Source organism: Dermacentor albipictus, chromosome 1 (assembly GCF_038994185.2).
Source record: "Dermacentor albipictus isolate Rhodes 1998 colony chromosome 1, USDA_Dalb.pri_finalv2, whole genome shotgun sequence".
In the NCBI taxonomy this organism is placed as follows: Eukaryota; Metazoa; Arthropoda; class Arachnida; order Ixodida; family Ixodidae; genus Dermacentor; species Dermacentor albipictus.
Genome location: NC_091821.1, coordinates 248,885,821 through 248,911,587, shown reverse-complemented (window position 1 = coordinate 248,911,587; position 25,767 = coordinate 248,885,821). Strand labels below are relative to the sequence as shown.

The 25,767-nt window shown below is 42.6% G+C and overlaps 1 protein-coding gene across 1 annotated transcript in view; it reads left to right on the top strand.

Annotated features, from left to right (window-relative positions):
* Window positions 1-25,767, top strand: part of htt (huntingtin) — a 160,291-nt gene that overhangs the window by 56,092 nt on the left and 78,432 nt on the right. The window contains exons 19-24 of the mRNA XM_065430124.1: window positions 947-1,095; window positions 4,996-5,128; window positions 8,840-9,021; window positions 12,821-12,927; window positions 19,329-19,514; window positions 23,898-24,103. Coding sequence (XP_065286196.1) covers window positions 947-1,095; window positions 4,996-5,128; window positions 8,840-9,021; window positions 12,821-12,927; window positions 19,329-19,514; window positions 23,898-24,103 — 963 coding nt within the window. The remainder of the gene's footprint in view (window positions 1-946; window positions 1,096-4,995; window positions 5,129-8,839; window positions 9,022-12,820; window positions 12,928-19,328; window positions 19,515-23,897; window positions 24,104-25,767) is intronic.

The window sequence follows — 25,767 nt, the reverse complement described above, 5'->3', positions numbered from 1 at the left end:
CGTAAAGTATGACACACACACAAGCTGCAGACATGATAGCATTGAATTGTAATTCAAATATATAAGAAAATAATTATGTTATGCGGAAACTAAAGACAAAGCCCTTTTCCAGCTGCTCCTTGAGGTCTGTATTAGTGGCCGCAGTAAAACAAATAAAAATGCTCAAAATGTAACGGCACATAAAAAGATGTTTTTCGCTTTGGTAGGAGCACACGCTTTATATATTTCAAGTTTCTCTACATGCTTTTAAAGCCAGTGTTGGCTGCTCTACATAAAATTGGTTAAGTGTGCTGCATTCCCTGATTGAGGGAAAGAAGAAAAAGCAACAATTTGTTAATAAGTACTAACTAATTAATAAAAATGGAAGAATTACTGAGGGATTCTTCAAGAGATTGCTAGCAACATACAGTTGGTTTCAGCTGCACAGAAGGTGCGCTTTCTTTTTTTTTTAACTTGCTCAGTGTTATCTGAGACACCTGGCATATGTGTACGTAAATTAGTTTGCGACTTTTAGCCATTGCAGCAGATTGCAACGCGTTATCAAACTGCAGGCGCTACCATGTGCAAATATATGCACAGTGTATTTTTTGACCTCTATGGTAATCATATATTTTTTCATATATGTTTCCTAGCTAACCTTGTGGTTCTAATGAGATGATATGCATTAATGCATGGCTGTGGTAGATTAGTAGATTATGCACAGCACCTTACTGAAGTGCAGAGACTACTCAAAAGCAGAGAAACAAAATTGATTTTTTAGATGAGAAACAATTAAAATGCCACCAGAGCACATTGATGACGTTGGCTTTTGCATAGCTGTTTTGATGTGCTGGGTTGCTTAGCTAGTGTCGAGCTGCTGTGCAAGCTGCATATAGATGGAAAAAAACATCCATTGTTGAAGTAGTGCTGCTCTTGACAGCATTGTGTGTGCTTCCTTCACATGCAGTAGCGTGACACCAGAGAGCCCTCAAGAAGGGACATCGGAAAGTGGAGGCCTGCTCGTGCATCTTGTGGCACTGCTGGTGGCTTCACCATTGACGTTGGACATCCATGTACACCAGCACGTACTCACCACTGCAGGTCACCTGCTGGCAGGTGGGTGCCTGCAAAAGGCCGTCTGCATTTATTTGATATCACATTCCTAACGTGTTGTCGCCGTAAATTATTTTGTGCTTAAAGACTCAAAGGTGCTAAGTAAGGGGTGACATGTACGCTTAATTGTGTGCATGTTCAAGTTTTGGACTGACAGGCAGACTGCAAAAATAAGGAAGTAAGGATATGTATCACTCAGTTTCCACATAAAGAAGGAATGTTGGCTTGAGGATATGCATTGTTTCATCATGAAGAAAAAGCTATTTTGATCGAAGGCAATAACAGTTGAATCTGGTATAAGTTGCATCAATGTTAGCAAAATCAAGCAAATTCCTCCCCACAGGGGCATCTGCGTCAGCAGGGGTTTGGTGTGTTGTGTCACCACATACCCGAGCACATGAGGGTTGGACCCTCCCGCGTGTAGCCGTGCGCAGCTTAGCCATGTCTGGGGAAAGAGGGGATCCTGGGAGTTGTTCGATGCCAGGTGTTCAGACCTTTAAGGCGCCCCGGCGGAGGCCTCTGCTTCACATAGACAGCACCTCCAGACTGAGCCATCTGGAGGAAAACGGCAGTCACCTTTTTCTGTCCTCCTCTTAAATCTTTATATTTCCCTTTCACTATTCTGTCTTTCCAGTCCTCTATTTACTTTATTTCATATCCCAGCTTCCGGGTGGCTAGGGTAAATCATGTGGGCATGGCCTTCCTTGGTCATATAGTTATAGCAGTTACCTATGGCTAGTGGTTTTTAAAACCCTCCCGCATTGGGCTCCATGGTGGGCGGCCAGCTTAGTTGCCGAACGTATATGTATTTTTGTGGATGAAACACCCTCTTCAGCAAAACCTGATCGATGGCCAAAAAGGCACCGGATCGAGGTAATAAACTTTACTATACCTAGTGATAGCTTTACAAAGTTTTTTGTCATCACGTCGGAAATTAACAAAATATTCAAAACATGTCCCCCTTCCTCATCGCTAAAGCACTTAACGAGTGTATTGGTCAGACTTGCAAAGCAAAGAAAAAAATTCTAGAGACCTCTCGCCCGAAGTTATGACGGCTGAGTGTAGCAGACAGATTAAGAAACTTGAGAAGTTCAACGACAACATTGTGTCTGTCTTGCCACATCGTACACTGAACTAATTTGTCCTGTCCTGGTCTGGGACAAATTTTCTTCAACTGCGAGGCTTTTCTTTCGAGGAACCCATGGGTTTCCTTTGTAGCATTTGCTACGAACGGATAGATGTCTGATTTTCCCTTTAATAATTACTTCTCTCCACCTTGCGCGTTTCCGCAGAACGATTACGTTGAACTACGCTAAGGGTGTAATCTCAGATACAGAGCTCCTAAAATGCACAGACTAGGAAATCGAAGAAGCCTTGAGTGATCAGAGTGTTCTAGCTGCAAGAAGAATATAATTTAGAAAAAATGACAATGAAATTTCGACCAAACATGTTGTGCTGGCTGTCAACATTATAACGCTTCCAAGTGCTGTTAAGGCCGTTTACTTGTACCATATTTGCCAAATCCCCGACGGTGCTTTCAGTGTCATAAATATGGGCACGGATCCCAATCATGTCGCCAAAGTGCAACTTGTGCTAAATGCGGTCAAACAGACCATGACGATGAAACGTGCACGAACGAGTTGTGTGTTGCAAACTGTGGGGGTCAGCATGCAGCCTTTTCCAGAGCTTGTACTGAGTGGAAAAAAGTGATTGAATTGGAGGTGTGGGAGAACATACCGTACATTGAAGCCAAAAAGGGAGTTGCGTTTGCCGATAGAAGCACTTACGCACAGGCTGCGCATAGAGGGTGTGCGCCGCCAATGGTGTCAGTTGGAACCCAGGTGGAGCTGCTGGACAAGGTGTCAGCACTTCGGCCCTCACCCAGAGAAAAAAACAGATGCACATCGCATCTCTCTCCCAAGATGCCCAGAGGCTTCTGCTAGGGCTGGCGGCAGCCAGCACGCGGTAGAGGCCACGAAGGTCTCAACGTCGGTGCCGGAGGACCACTTTCTTTCCGAGAAAATAGAACCTTCACCAAGCACCATCAACGATGAATGCCCAAAGGATGATGATATGACGGAAGTGTGTCCACCGGACACGGATCAAACAAAAAGCCTGCATCTGGTAGGCAAACAAAAAATTCGGCTATTCCCTCTGGAATACAGAAAGGGGCTAGACTTCCTGTCACTGCCCCTCCAAAGGAGAGGTGACCTGAAAGACATTTTCACAAGCTTTTTGCTCATTCACATATGTCATCTTTGTGACTTTCTCCATAGATTTGTTCATGAAGTACATACCGTATTTACTCGAATCTAGGCCGGTCCCGATTCTAAGCCGACCCCCGAATGTCTGAAGCTGAAAAAAAAAATAAAAGAACTTGCCTCGAATGTAGGCCGAACAAAAAAGTGAGGACAGCGTTAACAAAATGAAAACAGCATTTATTTAATACAAATATGCCAAGTTTGCTCTACGTTATCATCGCTGCTAGCCTCGTCGCTATAGCCCAGACCACACAAACGCTTGCAGACGCACACCCATGCATGTGCAGACAGTGCAGCACGGCTCACACGCATCGAAACGCGGTTGACCTCGGTGAACAGCTTCTCTCTGTTATCGCACACTTATTTTCCTTATCGCTGTCATCTCCTCGTTGCGGCACACGCAAAAAGCGATCCCCGTTGCCTCCCCCAATGACGAATGTTTTTCTCATCGGTGCTGAAGTCCCACCTGGCTTGAACGTTTGACGATGCCTCTGTGGCTAGCACAACTTTTCGTTTGAAAGCAACATTATAGTGGCATCGCCTGTTTGGTGCCGTTATGGTAATGCCACGCCAGTCATGCTATGGGCCACGCCGCACGCCACGCCAGGTCAAAATGATGACATCGCTCGTGCATTTCAGTTGGTTACTGGCGCGGCTAATAGCGGCTGCAATACCTACTTCATTAGATGGTACTAGCTATGCACCATATTTATCATTTTCAATTACAAACTGGTGCGTTTTTTAAAATCCTCAAAAATAAGTCGACCCTAGAGTTTGGTAAATGATTATTTGAAAAAAAACTGTGTCCACTGTTGCACTAGTAATTGCAGCAACAGTGATTACAGCAAGTAGTGGCCTCATTTTTATGCAATGTACAGTGTGAAATGTGTGACAAACATTGTTGAAGCCTTTCGAAAATAGAATGATCTATGCTTCTGCTACAGTCCATGTACTGGTATGAAACTCGCTGACTATACTTTGTAGTTGACAATATTCAGAAGATTTGCATTGTAGTGAAAAGCATATCTATTCAAATGAAGATACACATTTTACATCACTGTTGCTGCCACACTGCGAAAAATGTCACGAGGCCCTTGCTGCTGCAGGCATTTATCATTTGTACAGTTTGACAGAACTTGCGGTTACCACACAGATTTTGTGCAAAATAGAAATAAGGATAATGCATTTCTGTTTTTCATTTTTTTTTGTCCATCCTACTATTAAACGTTTAAATGGCTTGGACATGTTTCCTGGTCCCCTGAAATCCAAGTTGATGAGATTTTACTGTAGTAACGATGTTAACATATAGTAATGAAGTATTATATGTGTAAGGAAAATTTGCAAGCAATTCATCTTCAAGTTGATAAATGTGCTAATGGCAGTGTGTTGTCAGTTTTTCTTTTAAATCATTGTGCAATACAATTTATGATAAAATAGTGGCGTGTAAACGGAGTGCCTATCAGCCAGACTTTCAAGGCGGAATTTTCTTTGGTGTTATATAACAGTTCCTTGTATTCAGTAATGCGATTACTAGCATCCTGATTTTGCAGTGACTTGTAGTATTTGCGGAACAAAGGCATTTTCATGGTAATTAGGCTTTTGCTACATATTTGCTACTATTTGCTGTCTGGTTGTAACACAGGGGCCTGCTTTAAGTGCATCAGACCTCAGGACATTGAAGCCATGGCAAGTCAAGAAGGCGAGGAGCCATGGGCGTCAATGCGTGACCGCCACCTTGTGCCTCTCTTGGATAAACTCTTTCAGCATACCATGAGGTACTTGTGCCATTGCATAAAGATTTACATATCTGTGCCACAAAGCATAAATTGGGTATGAAAGCATAATGAAGACGTAACACAAGAAACAAATGCAGTTAAACCTTGATAAAATGAAGTCACTAAAATGAGCAATTTACTTCGTTATATCAAAATTACGTATTGAAATTCAACCTTTTATGCAAAGAAGTAAAGTCACCGGTGGATTTTTCTTACCCGGAAGGTGCTGCAACGTTTTACGAATTATTGGGTAATAGAAAAAAGCGAATTTGGATGAGAAAAAGGGGGAAATTCATTTTGTTGAATTTCTTCTTGTCGACTCACCATGCTGGGATATCGAGAGAATAATGATCGCTCATGCCAGGCTCCGAGGCTTAGGTCATTTGCGGGCGATGTCCGATGAATGAAAGTGCGTCTGAGTGATCACATTTGCATACCATCCAACTCTCTTGAATTTTAGAGTGCAGCTCTTAAGCGCCCATTCCTGCGTTGAGTGTCGGCATGCCTCAGCGTTATACCTTGTAATCGAGCAAATGCGTAGCGCAGTGGCAAATGAAAGAAGAGCGTGCAAGGGGGAAAGTGGAGTACAGTGGAGACAGCCTGCACATGCGCTGAGTTGCCGGAGGTCACGGCAACTTCAGCCATGTGGGCGATCTCACCTGCGCTTCTGAGGGGGTGGCCAGGGTGCCATGAGGTGGGGAGGATAGGTGTTCTGTGGGGGAGGGCTATGCTCGTTCGCGGCATCAGCTGCTCAGGTCAGTACACTACCAGTGTGTGTGACAGAGGTCACTGCTCGTGCACGGGAAGCTTTCCACAAGTCAGACCCGCGAAGAGCACCAACAAACCTGTGGTCAGTCGTGTGTGCCAATGTCCCGCAGCAGAAAAGCAGGAGGCACTTTTCTCTCACACCTGAGTTATGCAACTGTGAAGAGGCGTTAGCATTGAAACACTCACGCCATCTCTCATTGCAGCTGCATAACCACAGCCAGTGACTCTCACCATCACGTTTATGTGATGCAGGGAAGAAAAATGTCAGGGGATACGACAGAGTTGAGCATCCCCGCAAATTTTATGCATTTGGGTGAATTTATGAATTTGGGGAATTTATGAATTTGTAAGTTTTTCGAGATAGCATAGTAATTCAGAGTATGACAAACAACATGAACTAAGATTTGTGGAGACAGTTCTTCAGAATTCCCCAGTGATGTCAACAGATGCTCTAAATTCACCACCAGTCAGATGCTGTGAGCTGCATTGGCTGACACTTTCAAGCTTAGGTTGCACAAACATGTACATCTGCAGTATGGTCCACCTTTAAGCCTAATAATGCTTGTATGCTGTACTTACTCGATTCTAACACACCCTCGATTGTAACGCGTACCCATTTGCCATGACCTAAAAAAAAATAAGTCTTTTACAGTACTGGCACCTCATTCTTTCATACAGAAATACAACTTTCTCATTTGGAAAAAAACAAAGATCTACTCCCAATGCACTGAAGTTGCAATAAATAAAAAAAGTCGCAGTTTCGCCCGAAAGCAAAGCATCAATTATGATGGCAAATTAGTAGACAGCTATACGAAAAGTAAGGATAGTAGTTTTATTGGCCTATATAACTTTTAAACATTCGCTAACTAACTAAATTAACAAGCATGGTGTCACGCGAGCACAAGCAAACATGAACATGTCTCACTCAATGACCATGGAAACTCTGAAGTGAAAACGCTGGAGTGAGGAAGTCGGTTCAACGCAAACAAAGCGACGAGAACACAGCGCAGTGCACCTAGATGCATAGACTGTGTCTCCATCGCAGGTTGCTTTCAAGATAGGGACCATGTAGCCATGCCGTACGTAGCAGCCGCCAGCATAGAACACTTCTCCTGTTTGTGCCAGTCCCGCATGTATGTTTCGGGAACTCCGAACACCTGTGATGCGGTCCGATTTCCGGCCGTCTCCGCAACGTGATTGCTTTCCTTTTAATTGCGGCATCGTGATGAACTCGGCATGTCTTTGCAGTTGGCACTTCCATGCTGATAGAGCAAACTCAGAAAACAAGAAGACTGGGAAGACGGACGGTGCGCTAATCTAAGCCGAAGGAGGCCCTGAGCACACATACTAGAGCGCATGGAGGAAGCTACGGCAGCTAGGCTCAAAGTGCATACGAGGTGGCCATTTTGAAGTGCCGATGGCGATATGGTAACGCAGGTTTAGGGTCGTATTTATCGGAAAAGAAGTGCACGTTAGATTCGAGTAAATACTGTAATTCCTATATTTCTTTACCTTTATCAGAAAAAAGAAACACCTCATATGATGTGTTGGACATCTCCACAAACAAAAGAGTTTGAAAGCCTTCTGATGATGTAATGTTTTATTTGTTTATGGGAAAATTATTTATTCTTGTCATATATAGGGTGTAATTAGTGATGAGGCACTAACTGAGCGTTACCCGCCGTGGTTGCTTAGTGGCTATGGTGCCAGGCTACTAAGCACGAGGTCGCAAAACTGAATCCCGGCCACAGTGGATGCATTTTGATGGAGGCGAAATGCAAAAACACTCGTGTACTTAGATTTGGGTGCACGGTAAAGAACCCGAAGTGGTCCAAATTATTCCGGAGTCCCCCACTACGGCGTGCCTCATAATCAAATCGTGGTTTTAGCTCATGAAACCCCGTAATTTAATTATTATTTTTTCGATTGGGTGTCTCCTTTAACCCCACAAAGCCCAAACACTATTCTACATCTAGGAAAATTAGAACTTATCTACCTTTATTTCTTGCCATAGAGAGTATGTACATTCTTACAAAAACAATGAAATGAACTATCCACAACTGGGAGGGAAAACTTGCTCCAGCTATCAAAAAGCTGCTGGTGGCTTTGCGTTAAGCTTCCTGTGCTTAAATCAGAATTTTGAAGTATCAAACTCAGCATAGCAAAAATGATATGTTGTCCTTTGTGGGGTTTAGAATGGGCCATGTTACACATGTAGTGCAATAGACAACATTGCACTGTCGTTCTCTTGGTAGAGCACAACACATACGATGCAGAGGCTGTGGGTTTAGCACCCACCAGTGATGTGCTGTCTTTCTTTCCACATTTCCCTCCCCCCTTTTTTGTATGCACAAGTACTATGCACCAGAAGTATGCACAAAACATTAGCGAGAAGTAAAAGTACTCAATTCCTCTGTGGTTTCCTAAGCAGCCATGGCTGTTGATTTCATCAGTAGTTTCTTCAGTCACTGGAACCACTCATTAACCCAAATTCTATCATAGACCCATTTTAATTTGTGGTCGTCATAATCAGCCTTTTCTTACCATGTTGCTGCTAAGCTCTGTTTTTCTTAGCTTTCATTATTGGTAGAGACTTCTTGTTAAAGGGAAATGTACAATGAATGACAGATGTAACAGACATTGCTCATATCACATGTTTTAATTCTGTGTAATGTTTGAAAAATATAATTTAAGCTTATTTAAGCATCATCGACCTTTGGTTGTGTTTTGCATTATTGCTGTCAACATGCCAAGTTCAGTGGCTGATGGGTGAGGACAGGCATCAGCTTTCACTCACTGATTTAACAAATGTGTAATGTAAGGAATAGTGTATGGAATTATAAGAAAAGTGAAAGGAATTTCTCCAACATTTCATAATGGTTAGTTCATTTGTAGTCAGTTATGCCTTTTTTCTTTACGAAGGCACTTTGTCTGTCCACTCAGGTTGCTTAATGTGTTTGCACACACCCTGGACGAACAAGCATCACCCTCTCGGGGTGGACTGGGCATCTCGGGAGGCCCTGCACTGAGCCCCATCCGACGTCGCAGCAAAGGCCGGGAGGATGTTGCACTTGCAGCTGCTGGAAGTGCTGCAGCCAAAGGTGGTACTAGCAAGCTTGCATCAGGTATGCACCAATTGGTGTAAGCTGAGTTCATTTCTTTCATCACTTTCACTGCAGACTTATTAAAGCAAAACTTTCTTTGACCCTCCCCCCACCCTCCCCCTTTGAGTGGATGGCTCTCTGGCCAAGCAAATTAGCTGATCCCAAATACATTGTAATCAATAGTGATAACTCGGTGGACCAGTTCTATTACTAATGCACAATGTGTGTCTTCATAACGGTTTTAATCTGGTTTGTAACACAGACCAATTTTGGAGGCAATGCAACCTCACAGCACCCATGATTCTCATAGCTTTAACCAATAGATCTAACCAATAAGTGCCCCAGCAGTATATCTCAGCAATTCTATGCCGAGAAGCTCTAATTTTTTAATTGAACCAGTAGAAATGTATATGAGAAAGAGACTTGTAGGCAGGCACACCTCTCATATGTGGCAGGAGCTACAAAGTGTGTCAGCATAAATTAGCAAGGGAAAAAACGTCATGCCTACGTGTGGCTATTCACTGTGGTGATTAGTTTGGAATGTTACATCACAATGAAATATCACGAATAGTGATTGACTGAGAATACAGCCTTGGTGCGGACAGAAAATGACTTACATGGAGCTCTACAATGTTCATCCAAACAGGAGGCTGCGTTGTAAAGAGTGGCTACATGTCACAATGTGCAGCCATCTTCTGTTGCAGTGAAAAAAGAGTGCATTTTCCCACAGCACATTCATATGGTCTGCTTTATTGGTGCTTGCACTATGCGTGGTGGCACACCATATATATTGAGAAGGAGGACAGTGTAGGCTTTTTAAATGTGAGCTTGCTTTTAACAAATTTTAATATAGTAATCCCTCGTTACAAAGAAATCGTTTTACTCGAAATATTGCTTTTTTCGAAATTTCTTCCGGTCCTGACACAAACACATGCATTTTAAGCCGCATTACTCGAAGCGCTCGGAGGGCTTCACCTGGTTAGAGAGAAGTGGCGAGCGGAGGCATCGCCGCTGCTCGGCGGTGGCAAGCCTTTTGCGCATGCAGAGTCAAATTAATACCACCAACAAATTAGTCTCGTGCAAGCACAGAACAGGCCACAAAAATACCAAACCCATGACCGATGATTGCCTAGTAACAGGTACCAAGGGAGTGCCAAGTGCGCCCATCTGTTTACTGCGGAGCGAACACTAGCTGTCAAATTTCATGGTGCAGTGCGCCTGAACCGAGCCATTAATCTCAGTTGCAGTCGCATCGCTCGTGTCCCCCGTAATAGAACCCACACGAAAATAAAGTTTTCCTGATGCTTTGCGATGCCTGAAAACCGCATTCTCTTGGATGGCGAAAAGTGGCGAAAAGACAGCGGGCAGACTTGCGCCGTAGCATTCCATAGGGTGCACTCGATGAGCAAAGTTTTTACCACTCTAAAGAGCACTTCTGGTGGTGAAACGTGCCAAAAAGCACAAAAGAAGTGTCTCTCTGATTATGAGTGCCATGTTCAACGCGAGGAGCTACGGTAAATTGGGAAGACAACTTTGAAGAAGCCGGTCCAGAAATTTGCTCGCCGCTCACCATAATTGGCCTGCATTGCAATAAAGCACCACCCCTAGCTTCGTCTCACTTTTGACGGTGCAAATTGACCGATAACTTGCCAAAAACACAAACAATCTGAGCGTCGTCAGCAGCGAGTTAGGCTGTCAACATGGCGGGTCAATGCAAGCTGGTGTTTCCTCGGCGATTTTCTCGAGCCGGGCATGTTCAATTCATGCCATCCGACTTTAGGCAAACGGTCTAAATGCGTGGTAGGGTCATTGAATTTTGTTCCTAGACATTTTTCAATGGCGCAGACGCAACGGTGCATAAACACCGACACTCGAACTGTAGAATTAACATAGTGTCATCAACAATGGTACACCGAAAAGTTTTGCAAACTTCATGGCTGCACACATCAGGAAACAATTGCCCAGTGATCATGCAAAGCCCCTACTGCAAAACCGTTCAGTTTTCACGATCGCACTGCGTACCCACAATGAGCGGCTAATCATTTTTGAGCACAACAAACACTACCTCAGACTCGAGCCACGACATTTGCGGCACTTTCCAGTGCCACACTCTGGTAGTCTTCAGTGACCTCTGCACCCACCCTATAAAAGCGGCCACTGCATTCCCCGCATCATTCGCTCTCCAGCCTGCAAGCTGTTTGGACGCCAGTCACTCCTCTCGTTTGCCTTCATGTCAACTCCTAGCCTCCTCGATGCCAGTTTCGGCGTCGCTGCTCCCCCAAAGCTGCCCTTTTCCGGCCTGCTCTCCTGAGCACAATCTTCCACCAATGGGTGCCCTCCGCAGTTCCTGCTTCTTGGTCTCCACAACTCCGATCGCCTTCCGCTACACATGAAGCTGATGCCAAGCTCGCCGTTGCAACGTTGCCATCATCAGCACGCACTGACGAGGAAAGCGAGATGCCCTGATGACATTTTTAAGTTTCTGCTTTCTGTGTCGCCCGCCGCGTTCAGTTACTTTGGCACCAATACCGCGTGCGTTTAGATCCATGCTGAAGGCCATGTGAGTGTGTGTTATTTGGAGTGCTTAGTTAGGTGTGCCTCGCATGTGCTTTTGTGGTCTACAGTGATAAATGGCTCCATCAATCTCCGGGCGAAAGTGTCTGACTTTGGAGCAGAAAGTTCTGCTGATAAAAAAGGTGGAAAAAGGCAACCGGCAGAAAACTGACATCGCGAAGGAATTGGCATACCTCCATTTACTTTATCAACTGTATTGAAAAACATGGAAGCTGGGCCGGGTAGCTTTGAAAAGAGCTTCTCAGCGAAGAGAAAGAGGAATCGCGATTCTAAATACCCCGAAGTAGAAGGTGCACTTCTACAGTGGCTGAAGAATTCCAGGGGTGCAAATCTCTGTATACATGGACCTTTATTTACTGCAAGAACCAAAGCTGTCACCCTCCAAATAGGCCATAAATATTTCAAGTGCAGCAATGGCTTGCTTGAGCGCTTCAAGAAACAACACGGCATGATCTTTTCATGAAAACAACTCGCACCTTCGAAGGTTGCCGACTACTTTGTGCATGCCGGCTTTTCCCGCGCTGACGTCAACTACCCTGATGATGACCAGCCTGATGATGACTGGAGTTGCAGCAATATGTATGAGGCTGTTCATAAAAGTGCTGGCCATGAGGCAGAAGGCGACTTCAAGACATTCGCGTTGGCTGACACTGCTGCTCCCGTGGGTGCCCCAGCGATGGATGTGAAGATACTAATTGACACTGTTGGTGACCCCAATGAGAACGAAAAGCCAGCGGACGAAGAGCCACATGAAGTGCCAACTGTGGTTTAGACGCGGGAGTACCTACGCCTGCTGCGAAATGAGGTTGAATGCATTGCTGGTGACCACGGCCTTGTGCAATGCTTGGTCAAATTATAGCAGGGTTTGCTCGCGCCCGGTAAGAACTTGAAACTACCAAAGCTCACTGCCTTTTTTACAGCTGAATAGAGTTTTGCTTCACTAAATACATTGTGTTTTGATTTCCTCGCAGTTGTGGTGCAATTAAAGCTCGACTGCTTTAGCTTTTCTCGAGTGGTCGCTTATATCGAATTACCGTTTATAACGAATTTTTTCGCTGTTCCACTGACTTCGTTATAATGAAGGATTACTGTAGTAGTTTGGTAGAACTTAAGTGCTGTTAAATGTATTCCTATTTTGCATGCATGAGTAGCAATTTGGGTTTCCTGCCAAATTTTGTGTGCCCATGAAATGAATTTGACCTGTACTTGACCCTCTCGTTTCTTTTTTCATTTTTTTTATATAAAGACTTGGACAAGGCCAGCAAGTCACAAGTGGGCCTGGGCCACTTTTCAACCCTTCCTCAGTACATGAAGCTGTATGAAGTCCTCAAGTCAGCCCATTCAAACTATAAGGCATGATAACTATATTATGTTTTAATTTTTACTTTTCAGCTCATTGTGAAAACTCTTTTCCTGGGAATCCTGTAACATTTCTGAATAGCCTTTTAAATGTGCTGTAATTTGCATCATTCTATACCAAAGTTTATTGTTAAATTGTGCCTCGAACCTCTTTTCAAGATGAAATGCAAGATCTACTGGTTCACTAAGCAGAAGGCATAAACTCCTTTTATAGATTTACTGCAAAGTAATATTTTTTTGTGTACATTTTTAGAGTGTTTCTAGAACTCTGTAAAATTTTTGCCGGCTTAAAATAACAGTAGTCATGGTTATATATTCAGATGGAAAATCGGGCAGTCTGAAAAAATGAATGCATGCCTTTTACTGCCCCCAAGAGCTCAAATCGCCACAGGCACGTCCAAAGTAGCTCAAAAGGCCTGCCAGTACACCTATTTGGCATATTGGTGCTTGTACTGTGACTGGAGACGGCAGGTACACGCGTGTATAATTAAGGAATATATACTGTGACCCGTGACAATTGCCCTATTCCCACTCCTAGTACGATTCACCGCAATATTTAGCGTGTGCTTCACCATGTAACACTGCTGTATTGAGGAGAAGCTCACTTTTGGAAACCGATATATGTAAGGCGTTCTGATTTTCGAGCTTCCAAGCCATTGGCGACGACTACAAAGGCGGAGTCAGTGCCATTGCAGACAGCGGCGAATTCTTTCAATGAAAAATGCGGCACCGAACAGCAATAAGCTTGGTAGCAAACTTCGAAGCAGGTAAGCCTAGCATTGCCGCAAAGGTGGCTACCGCTGCCAGCGGATCTTCGTGCGAGAGCGCCTCTTCAAGGTAGCGAGAGAATCAAAGTGGTGGTGGCTTCAATAACGTCATTTCGGACCTGCTGCCATGGCAAAAAGTCCGGAAAATCAGATGGCGAAGGGTTTTTTCATTCAAAATTTCAGACGTTCTTATACACTGACTCTATGGGGTATGTGGTAGGGCTGCAAAGGCATCCTAATTATCGGTCGTGTCCAAAAAATTGGTCGTTGACAGTACTACAGAGCCTCAAATTTGCAGTGAAGTGCTCAGAGTTATTACTTGTTTTTCTGAAAGTCAAAGTCCATAGCTGAATACAGTCAAAACTTAACATAACAAGCCTTGGTTTAGGAAATGCATAATTTAATAATCTTTTTTTTTCATATATTAGTTTCATTGAACACAATGTCCAGCTGTTTAGCCAAGTAATTTTTTTCTGCAGTTTCAATTTAACAAAATTTATGTACACTACATACATATACCTGGAGTTTTTGTCACAAGCAAAAGATCATGGTTTCATTTAGTGCATGACCTTTCGCATACCAGCAAGTGGAAAAAAGCACCAACCACCAAACAGAGGATGAGATTCATCACTTCGCCATGTTGTGCCAGTATAGAAAATATGGTGCCCGTTTGTGCTCATGGCCTCGCGGGTATGCTCCCAAACACATCAGCAGCCAGTTTTAAAAGATAAATGCTAACTGGAAGGGACTCATGAGTGCCTCTGTGGAGGTAAAAGAAATGTATGTAGTCTTGGTGTCATTGCACTGTGTCATCATGAATGAATATCACAAATGACATCCTGGTGATATTGGCCTCGGGATTTTTAAACTAATAAAATGGCTGCCTAAAATTGGTTGGCCATGAAGACAACAATGATGATGCACATGTATGCGTGGTATTAGGGCGATAGCGGTTACTAGCACTAGGTATAGTCTGTGTTGAAGCTTTGTCTCAACACTATCTCTATTACATGTGCCAGTGTTTTTGCTTTGGTAATTATTATTCACGTTTTTTTAGGGATTCTGTTCATAAATTATTTACTGACAAGATGCTATCACTAGGGCTGCTCTAGAAAACTGTAAGGTAACTTTTACAACTAGAAAAAAAAAGAAACCTTGACTTTAGGAAATTTACAATTGAACGTTACTGCTGCAAGTACAATTTTGTCATGTCAAGATTTGACTGTATATTAATGGTCTTATGTTATTAGGATGTCATTAATTGTCACAGTGGCTCAGTGACTTTGGCATTATGCAGCTGAGTAGAAGTCATTGGTCGGATTCACAGTGATGGTGGCCTCATTTTTGTGTAAGCAGAACACAAGAAATGCTTGTGTACTGTGCTTTAGGTGCATGTTAAAGAACCACAGGTGGTCAAAATTAATCCAAAGCACTCCACTACAGTCTCTCTCATAACTCACTCTGCAGTTTTGGGTTAAAACACGTTGGCAGGCTAGTTGGTTTGAATCCATGATCACTGTCTCTGTGTATCTATTTCTTTCTAAGTCCTCGTTCAGTCGTGCTTACACACTTTATCATAGCAGTTTTGGCACATTTAAACCAAAAGATAATCCTGGGTGAATCAGTTTGGATTGAAAAGTCTCCTCAAATAACTCTACTTTCATTGATTTTGCAGTAATGGGTTTATTATTAGTAGAAGAAATAATGACAGCTGAACATTTTTTTTCCCAACCGAGACCCCAAGGCCGATACGTCAATGTGACATCACAGATTGCAAAATAATTTTTCGCATTTTGGCCATTGTGATTCAGTAAAAGTTTTTCAAACTTTCCATTTTAGTCTCTTGTTCTTTTGGAATACAATGTTGCCCATTTTTACCGATAGAAGGTTAACTAGGCCCCAGCAGATGGCTTCAAAGCCCATCACGTTATAGTGAGCTGGTGCGGGAATTTTATGGCAGTGATGCCACCCATCTTTTGTTCTTACATATTTTCTGGCTTACCAAGTATCTTCTTGCAATAAGAGTGGCTTTTTTGCTTTTGTGGAAGGGTAATTTATAGGAGTGTGTGAATATCAAAATTTTCAATTACTAATCAAGTATGATACCTTCGAATATTGAATCATACATCAAATAATGATATGCACACGTATTTATTAGCAAGTTTGTTTGTTTTTAGATGTTGGAACATTGCAACTACATTGTCAGCGGTAAATGAAGTTGTCAATGGACAGACTAGTAAGCCGTTACACTAAAAAATTCTGTATTTCACTGAACTTGAAAAATTGGGTCATTTCCACTAGCTGTCTGTTCTCACCAACCTGTGCCTTATTATACAGCTAAAATGCCCATAAACTCGGAGGCATTTGACACTGTGCCAGCCATCACTCATCGTATTCACTGTGAAGCAATAAGCTCGCATTTAGAGGTCGTGCAACCGACCACCCTGTTCCAAAGGGGACGCTCATAGCATCCATCGATGAGCAAGGCAAAAGCTGCGCTCACGCCCAACCAATGTGAGGTGGTACTGTACAGTTTGCTATGGCTGTTGCTTAGAAAAGAACTCCAAAAACATTGTCTTTTCTTTTTCCTGTGTTTTGCACCACATGCAAGTAGCACTTCTGCAGCACAGCTTGTACAGCAAGCCCCTTCTGTTCTTTTCATCAGTGTGAGACATCTCATCGAATCACAGTTGTCGGAGTACTGTTATCGGTGTGTTGCATTTGCAAGAATATAGCGCAACCACCAATATAATGCCAGGCGTACGAGAAGAGTGCATGAAAACATTTTTTCAATTGTAACTTCAGCATGTGTAATGCATCCAAACTCATTTATAATAGCGCCTTTTAGCGTGTCATGATAGCGCAGAGCATCGTGGTATGTAATGCCCAATGTGGAATAACCATCACCTGTGAGATCTATAGTACAAGTGCCTGGGCTCGCTCAGGCGTGTATTGTGGTAGCAAATTAGCCATTGCTCTATCCTGAAATGTTGTAATAGGCATCCGATACGCTGCATAGAGGCACAACATGGGCATGCGGTGGGTAGCTGGTATATTTGCAAATTGAGGTCATATATTGACCATATTGCCATAATGAGGGCACCACTGCTGGACCTATACTCCCAAAAAGAGTGTTCTTATTGCAGTTGAGTTCTTTTGTGTAGTCGCCCCTGTCCCCTTTTGTTGCACTTTGTACACCATCGCTGTCCCCAAACCTGTGCCTCCTTAGAGGGTGGCTTTCCCGACAAGCTTAGACGTCTAGTGGCTGAGTGCACCTTACATGCAAAATTTTGCCAGTGGCACGAAATCATCACAAAATTCATCACAAAACCAGACACATATTCTTACATTAGGTAGTAACAAATGCTAGGGACCGAGTTTGCTGAGAGCCCACGTGCTGTTGTGTGACCCCTGTATCAGTGTCATCTACTCTGTATTGAGCACTCTTGAGCACTTGAGTATACCTCTTAGCTTCCAATGTATACTGCCAGTTTATTGTGAAATTGAATTTACAATGACAGGATTGCTGAACCACTTGCTCGAACCTTGCCATATCTATTGTAATTGAGCAATATGCAACCATTCGGCATAAAACTTATGCAGAAAGGTCATTTCAAATATCAACCAACATGTTAGTTTGATTCTAACATGTCTCCCCTATTATACAGTAAAAGCTCGTTAATTCGAACCGCAAGGGGAAGCCGCTTCAGTTCGAATTAACGAAAGTTCGAACTAACGAAAGTGAAGGAGAGCAACAGTACACTGCGATTTGGAAGCAGTAGGGCATGTCAGAAATTTGGCGTGTCAGAAAAAGATGGCGTGTGCCGCGGGCACACGCCATCTTGAAGTCGAAGCTCTGGGTCCGACTGTGCCACACTACCGATGTCCACCGAAACGAACGTTAGCCAAGGCTTAACACCATCACAATGAATCGCGATGGCCGATACCTCCTAAGCTGAAAACAGACGTGCACAACCGATGAAGACTGCCGAGACAAAGACGCTGAACATGTGAAGGTGGCGAAGGCCCTGATTCGTTGGTTCTTGATTGCAAGCGCAGCTGCGACGTACTTGATTCGCTGTGTTACGATGGCGCTTGCCGTGCGATCTCCGCACAACATTAGCAGCTGTACAAGATTTGCAAAGCCTCCGAGATTCGCAACGAGCATGAAGTCTCGGAGGTTACGTAGAACGGAGAGGCGGCAGCTGCCGCTGCCTTCTGGCTGACCCCGCGTCGGTTAGATTTTTTTCCGATTTTGCCTTCTCTCGCCGTTCCCTCCGTTTCGGAGGCAATACAGCCTTGTGTGTAGGCAGTAGGCGCGTTTCTCCGGCCGTGTGCCAGGCGAGCGTAGTTCGAATTATCCGTGAGGGAACCTTCTCGCGTTCGAATTAACGGACCTTTTTATGCATACACTTCTGTGGAGCTTGGCCGGACCAAATCGTACAGTTCGAATTATCCATAAATTCGAATTATTGAAGTTCGAATTAACGAGCTTTCACTGTAGTTCCTAGAAAATGTTTATTAATGTCTTTATGCAGTTATTGGCAATGTCATATTGTCATGCTCTCCCAAAACTACGGTGACCTTCCTATTTTAATATGCCACACTGATAAGAGAGTGTAAATCATGAGCAAAACCATGTCACAGAATTCACATAGCCAACAGTAATGGAGGTGCATTTAATGGCAGTGAGCTTTAGCTTGGCGAACTTCACGTCTGGCTCAGTTACCCAAAGAGAACCATACATGCTGCTCTTGCTGGGCACATAGATTACTACTTATGTAGAGCCTGTCTGTTGCAGTACACAAAGGGCTCAGTACAGTCAAACTCAGACATATCGAACCCAGATATAAAGAATTATTGTGTAGAACAAACAGCTGTAAAACAACCTTGAAAATTTTCATATAATATTTCATTTTTTATATCAAATTACCTATATATCAAACTTCTTTGTGATCCCCTTCAGATTTCATTTATCTGGCTTCAACTGTATATCCAGGTCAACTAATGGACTTCTTGCTGAGCTGTAGTTAGTGCATGATTTATAACAACAAAGCTGGCACAAAAAAAGGAAATGAACCAAGTATAGACGTCTCTTTTTATCTCTCTCTTTACTTTGTTGCATTCCTTTGTTTGTTGCAGTTTTCTCATTAAGTAATTATAAACCAAGTCAACCACATGTGGCAGTTAAGAAGTTAAAGCAAACCTATTTTTTGTCATTTTCATTGTGCACGTGTTAGCAAAACTATATACCGTGGCTGAATTTAAACTGTACTTGAATAAAAGAGAGATGATGTTCGGTTCATGCCAGAACCCAACATCTGCTGGTAACGGCTCTTCATGCAACACATCAAAAATCACTAAGCTGACATCATAATTTAACCATGACATTCACGTTGTAACCAGAACACCTCCATGTACACTCAAACCAAGTCATTTAACTTAAGATAGCCGAAAGGATAGGTAGACACATTAGTCATATAGTGTACAGGGCTCATCTTAAAGTAATGTATACTGCATGTGGCCAGTGTTTGGGAACAAACACATAGTAAGTGAAGCAACAAATAAGCCACCATCTTCTGGAACGAGTGTACTATTTGCAAAAAGAGCTGAAACTCTTGTCCACAGGTGTCTCTTGATGCTGGAAGCAGTGAGAAGTTTTTGGGCCTGCTGAAAGCAGTCCTAATCACTATGGGTCAGATTCTGGAAGTGGCCCAGCTCCAAGATTTAAATAGGCACGTGGAAGAGCTGCTGGGCTACTTGCGCCTATCTATGACCATCGAGCCTCTCACAACTGTGCAGTGTGTCCGGCAGGTCAGTTGTTTTATTCCCAACTTTAATTTTTTGCATGCAACATCCTATGGGCAAGGAAGAAGTGGTACAGTGAAAGGTTGAGTAAAACAAAATTATATATACAAAACAAAGGTCAAAAGCAGTAAGTAGGGCTTGACTAAAATATAAAACAAGGTTACAAAAACAAATTTAGCAAATGTATGCAATCTCTTAGCAGGCATGCATCGAAAACAGTGTAAGAGTAAATGCTTAAAGCCCACAAATTTTTACAAACAATCTTTAACGTATGCTGGAGTGTCCTTGGAGATCACTCATGTGTACAGGTGACTAGACGAAAACTGCTAGAAGCTTTGAAAGGGCTGGTTGCTGACACGCTCGCTCATACTCAAATATCTTAAGCGTAGGACTCACTCGGACTTGGATTCATTAATAATGTATTCAGCCCGGCTCACATGAACTCAGACTCACAAAAATCAGATACCACCAGTATCACTTGGACTCAAACTTGTCAAGATCACACTCTTGGAGGCTCACTCACTCTCATGCGCTCACTCAGGTTCACTCAATAACCCATAATACAGCTGGACTAGTGAGTGTGTCACTATCTAGCCCAGCAGCATCTATTTAAATTATGTAGATGAAACAATGTGAGTGTCTGTGCCTGAGAACTGTGTCACAGAGAAGCCTGGGCACCCTAGGCATAGTGAGCTGACTCAATGCCAACAACTTTCATTTCATTTATTATACCCTCAAGGCCTGTGAAGGCTTTACAGAGGGGAGTGGGTTACAAGCAAATTCAAACAGTAAGTCTTACAAGAGAAAAATATACAACATTAAAATACAATTTGACAAATAATTCAGTAGAAATACAATGAGCAATTACAAAAGCTATTCCAAAGAAGGAGAGAGAGAAGTGGTTCTTGTAGGGAAGGAGAAAAGGCTAGCACTATTTTCTGCAACCCATGCGGGAGCACGGTCAGCGCTGGCAGGGTGGAGGAAATGGGGTTAAAAGAGAGAGAGGGTAGGAGGGAGAAAGGTAGAGGGTCGTAGAGATGGAAGGACAAGACGGACAAGGACAAAGAAGGACAAGATATACAAGCTCATTAAACAGCATTCTAGCAAGTAATGTTGGTTAAGGCATCACGAAACAAAAGATTATCGCTGATGAATACAATTTTCGCGGGAAGGTGGTTCCACTCTAGTGATGTCCAAGGTACGAATGACTGGGAAAATGTATTTGTGCTGCAAGAAGGGACGTGAACCTTGTAAGAATGATCGATGCGACGAGATACGTTGTGTGGAATATGGATGAATACATCACGCAGTGTTGTGTGGTGAAAAATTTTGTGAAATAATGATCAACGAGAAACTTTACGTCGAGCTGCAAGAGATGGAAAAGAAAGGCTAGTTTGCATGGCTGTTACACTGGCAGTTCTGTTATAATTCGAAAGATTGAACTGAGCAACGTTATTCTGAACTAATTCTAATGCGTTAATTAAGTTTAGGTTATTAGAGTCCCAGGCTGATGTAGCATATTCTAATTTCGGGCGTATTAGTGTTTTATAAAGCAACAATTTCAAAGAGTGCGGTGCCTTAAAAAAGTTTCGCCTTAAATGACCAAGAGCACGGTTAGCATTGTTCACGATATTAGTAATGTGAGTTGCCCAGGTAAGGTCGTATAAATATGAATTCCTAAGTACTTCTATGAAGTTACCTGTTCTAAAGGAAGGTAATTTAAATAGTATACCTGAGAGACTTTCAGGTGTCGTAGATACATGCATAGCTTTACACTTGTTAACATTTAATTCCATTAGCCATAAACTGCACCAGTTAGATATTATATCAGGGTCCGATTGAAGACAGTTGGTATCACAATCCGTAGTTATTTCTCTAAAGATAGCACAATCATCCACGAAGAGATGAACATTAGAAGTTACTTGTGAAGGAAGGTCGTTAATATATATTAAGAACAAAAAAGGACCAAGAACCAATCCTTGGGGCACTCTGGAAGCAACAGAGCACACCGATGAATTGCAGCCGTTAGCAGTAACGTATTGTGAGCGATGAACAAGAAAACATTCGATCCATTTTAAAAGATTAGCATCAATATTCAAATGGGTTACTTTGTGGACTAGAAGTTTGTGACAGACTTTATCGAATGCTTCTCAGAAGTCTAAAAATATGCAGTCGGTGCATGATGAACGATCAAGAATTCGATGCAACTGATGAGTGAAGGATGCGAGTTGAGTCTCTCATGAGTATGATTTCCTAAAGCCATGTTGTGCAGGCGAAAAAAATGTGTTCAAGAAAGTCGACGAGGTTTGTGAATACAATGTGTTCCAGCAGTTTGCAGCACGTGCTGGTAAGTGAGATGGGCGATAGTTAGTTGCTATGTTCTTGTTACCAGATTTGTGGAGCGCAACCACCTTCCCGACCTTCCACTGATAAAGTAAAGTGCCTGTGTTGAGCGATTGTTGAAAAATTTTGGTTAGTATAATAGAACTGTATGCGGAAGTGTTTTTTAGGAACTTAGTGTTAATTGAGTGTGGAAGTTGCCTGTATATCTCTGCTAAATTTCACTCAAGCAGGCATACACAATTAAATTTTTAATCTGGCACTTTACGTCTAAAATTTGTATTAGTTGACACAAGTCCTTTATTTGCATCTGCTCACTCAGACTTATTCTAATAGACCTTGCTTGCTTATACACAGTCAGATTCACCTTTGATTATGTGGACACTTCTGCCTCGCTTATGTACTTACTCATAACTCAGGAGCTCAAATTCGTGGATTCAGAAACCATTGCAATCAAATGTGATTCAGACTTCCTAAACTCACTCAGGCTCACAGAACCTCCGCTTCACTGATACCCTTGGTGGCTCAGACTCATGTCCACTTCAACTCACCTCATCTCGCTCAGTATAAGACTTTGTTGAGTACACTTCAACTCGCATTCACATCCCCTGGGACTTACTCAGGCTCACTCGGGCTTAGACTCACAGGTGGCTCTAATTCTGAGCAATTTGACTCATGAGTGAGTTCACCAACCTATGATCTAAACAGAGGAGGATACAGTGAAGTGGGGATAAATTCTTAATAGCTGGCCCTGTATGAAACATTTATACATAATTAATCACTGGCCGTTATTTTCAAAAGCTTCTGGAGGGTCATGTAGCATTGGATGGGTGGCACCAGGTGAAGATTTGCTATGATCAGTCTAAAAGGATGAAAGAGGTTGCTTGGAAAATAATAAGGTGCAATGTTGTATACTCTTGTGTAAGGGCCACACCTCTAAATTTAGGTCAGTATTTAAGAACAAATTATCTATGCATGGGCTAGATGCTTTTTTGTAAGCATGCAGGCACTGCATTGTCTCCGTGTGTTCTTGGCACAGTGCATAAAAGCATATTGCGCAGCATATCCAGCTCCTCTTCAGTACGTTTATTGTTTTTGTAGTTGATAGTCAGCAGGAGGCTCGTCGACTCACATATGTATTGCCATAAAATTCACATTCTGGAGTCACATAGCTTGTCCTGTCACGCTTTCTAGCTGTGTGTATGCATTCGGGCAGTGTGAAAATCCAGATCCAAATTTATGGATAAAGTGTGGCCCTTACACAAGATTCTACCTATATAAATAATGTTTCTCTCTCTTACACAAAAATACACAGTATTCATAAGCTGGTAAAACTGTTAAGTACAGATGGCTTAGAGAACATGAAGTAGTTGTTAGGTAAATGGCCTCAGGTGTCACTCAAGATTACCTTAATGGAGCGGTGGCAGCAGTTTTCTGTTTTAGTGCTGGGCTAATTAATCTTATTCCAACTTTGTTAGCAATATGTTAGTAGAGAATAAATGCTGGAACGTCTGTGCAAAAACAATTTCATCAAAGGAACTAAGCTTTTAGCGCCCACACATGCATTGTTATTAATAGCATGCAGCAGCTTCTAAAACTGACAAGCATCACATGTCAACTTGCTCTCTCTCTCTCTCTCTCTCTCTCTCTCTCTCTCTCTCTCTCTCTCTCTCTCTCTCTCTCTCTCTCTCTCTCTCTCTCTCTTATTTTGATTCTTTTTTTTTATTCTTCTATTTTTTCTGTATACCCGTGTTAATGTCAGTGACTTCTGAGTGCTCATCATGCCTGAGTGACATGTAATCCTTTCTGCTATTGTTTTGTGCTCCATTTTACACCTAATATTCCTCATTTTAGTGTGGGCCCCTTATCTGGCAGTCAGTTTGCTCATCCTTTGTCTAATCACCTTGCACTGCATTGACTATGTAAGTGCAGTATACTTGCAGAACTTACACCACTGATGTTTTTTTGCACAGCATTCGTATCATGCTCTGCATACTACACACAGCCGTGGAGCTACGTTGTTTACCATTCTCTGGTTGTACTGCGCAGCTTCTCAAGGCTTTGTTTGGCACTAATCTGACCAGCTTGTGGGAGGGATGTACAAACAATGACTCGCTGAGCACCAACCTGTCAGGGCCCTCAACCGGCCTCTACCACAACTGCTGCTCCTACCCATATGCCTGCCTATCGAAACTGCTGGCCACCTACAGTTCAAGATCTCCGCTTCTGACTGCAGATGCAACAACTTTAGGAAGGTGAGCAAGGCTGTACAAAATGGCATGCACCAACTGTGTGGAGCAGTATACACACTGCTTTCAGCTAGGCAGCACCAGCTGCTGCATGCTGTGCACGGAATCCATGCACCGTATGTACTGTACACGTTTGTTCAGTAGGGGTGTGCGAATATTCGAAAATTTTCAATAATATCAAATATTATATTTTTAATATTTGTATACGAGTTAAAAACTAGGTATTCAAAAATTTTTGAATATCTAGTTGTATACGAATATTCAACACAATTCGAATATGTTGCTGGCTGTGCGGGAGCAAACACGGTTCCTAGCGTTTGTTTTTATCTAATCTAGGAATATGTGTCTGATTTTGTGATAATTTCATGCTGCTGGCAAAATGTCAGCTGTAAAGCATGCTTAGCCACTGGACGCCTAAGTTGTGCGGGAAAGCCAGTTAAAAACTAGGTATTCAAAAATTTTTGAATATCTAGTTGTATACGAATATTCAACACAATTCGAATATGTTGCTGGCTGTGCGGGAGCAAACACGGTTCCTAGCGTTTGTTTTTATCTAATCTAGGAATATGTGTCTGATTTTGTGATAATTTCATGCTGCTGGCAAAATGTCAGCTGTAAAGCATGCTTAGCCACTGGACGCCTAAGTTGTGCGGGAAAGCCAGTTTCACAGTAGCAAGGGGCCCAGGTTAGCAGACACCGCGAGGGCGCACTCTTTGGCAGCGCCACCCCCAATCTGACCTTATTGCTTGACAGAAAATGCGATGAGTGACGGCTGGCACTGGGTCAAATTCCTTTGAGTTTACGGGCATTTCATGTATAATGAGGCACAGGTTGGCGAGAACAGACAGCTAGTGGGAATTATTCAATTTTCCGAGTTAACATGTGCCAAATGCAGGCTTATAGTATAACGGCTTACTAGTCTAATTTTTACCATTCACAATGTAATTGCAATGTTCCAACATGTTAAACTAACCAAATTTGCTCATAAGTACATGTGCATATCATTATGCAATGTTCAAAGCTAAGTATGTATGCGCATTCAATGCTTATTTGAAAATTTTGGTGACCCCCCTGTTGTTCAGTGAACTCATGTTGCTCCCGCACCAGTTGCAACTTGTGCAGATGTTACCAACTCAAACTCAATTCACAATTTAACTGAAGACCTCCTTTTTTTTTTCTTCACGTGACCTCACATGCGGTGTAATGTTCAAGACTATGTAAAAGGCTCACAAATGGAATAAGAGACCATACAATGCGATTGCTGTTAAAACATTTTGTACAATCTGCTAACTAGCAAAAGGTAAAATTTAAAAAAAATGACAAAATGAAAATATGCTGCTTTCTTTCGCTAGTGCACAGAAATAGGCCCCTTTGTTTGCTTGGTCTTGGCATCTGTAAAAAAAATTACAGGAAATTGCAAAAACAATTCGGTAATTTCTGTGACTAAACTTGTTGAAGTGAAATGGTAGCTGCTGTACAGGAGAAGTAGGAGAAACTGTAGTAAAAGAAATTGATGGGAGGACGTAATAGCACCAATGCCATGCATGTTTTTGTTGCCAGCACCTAATTATTTGACTCCTGACATTTCACGTAAGAACCGTCTGGAAAATCAGCGCAACTGGACAGCACAACAGAAAAGAAGACTAACAACTGATTTTATTGAAGCCAGA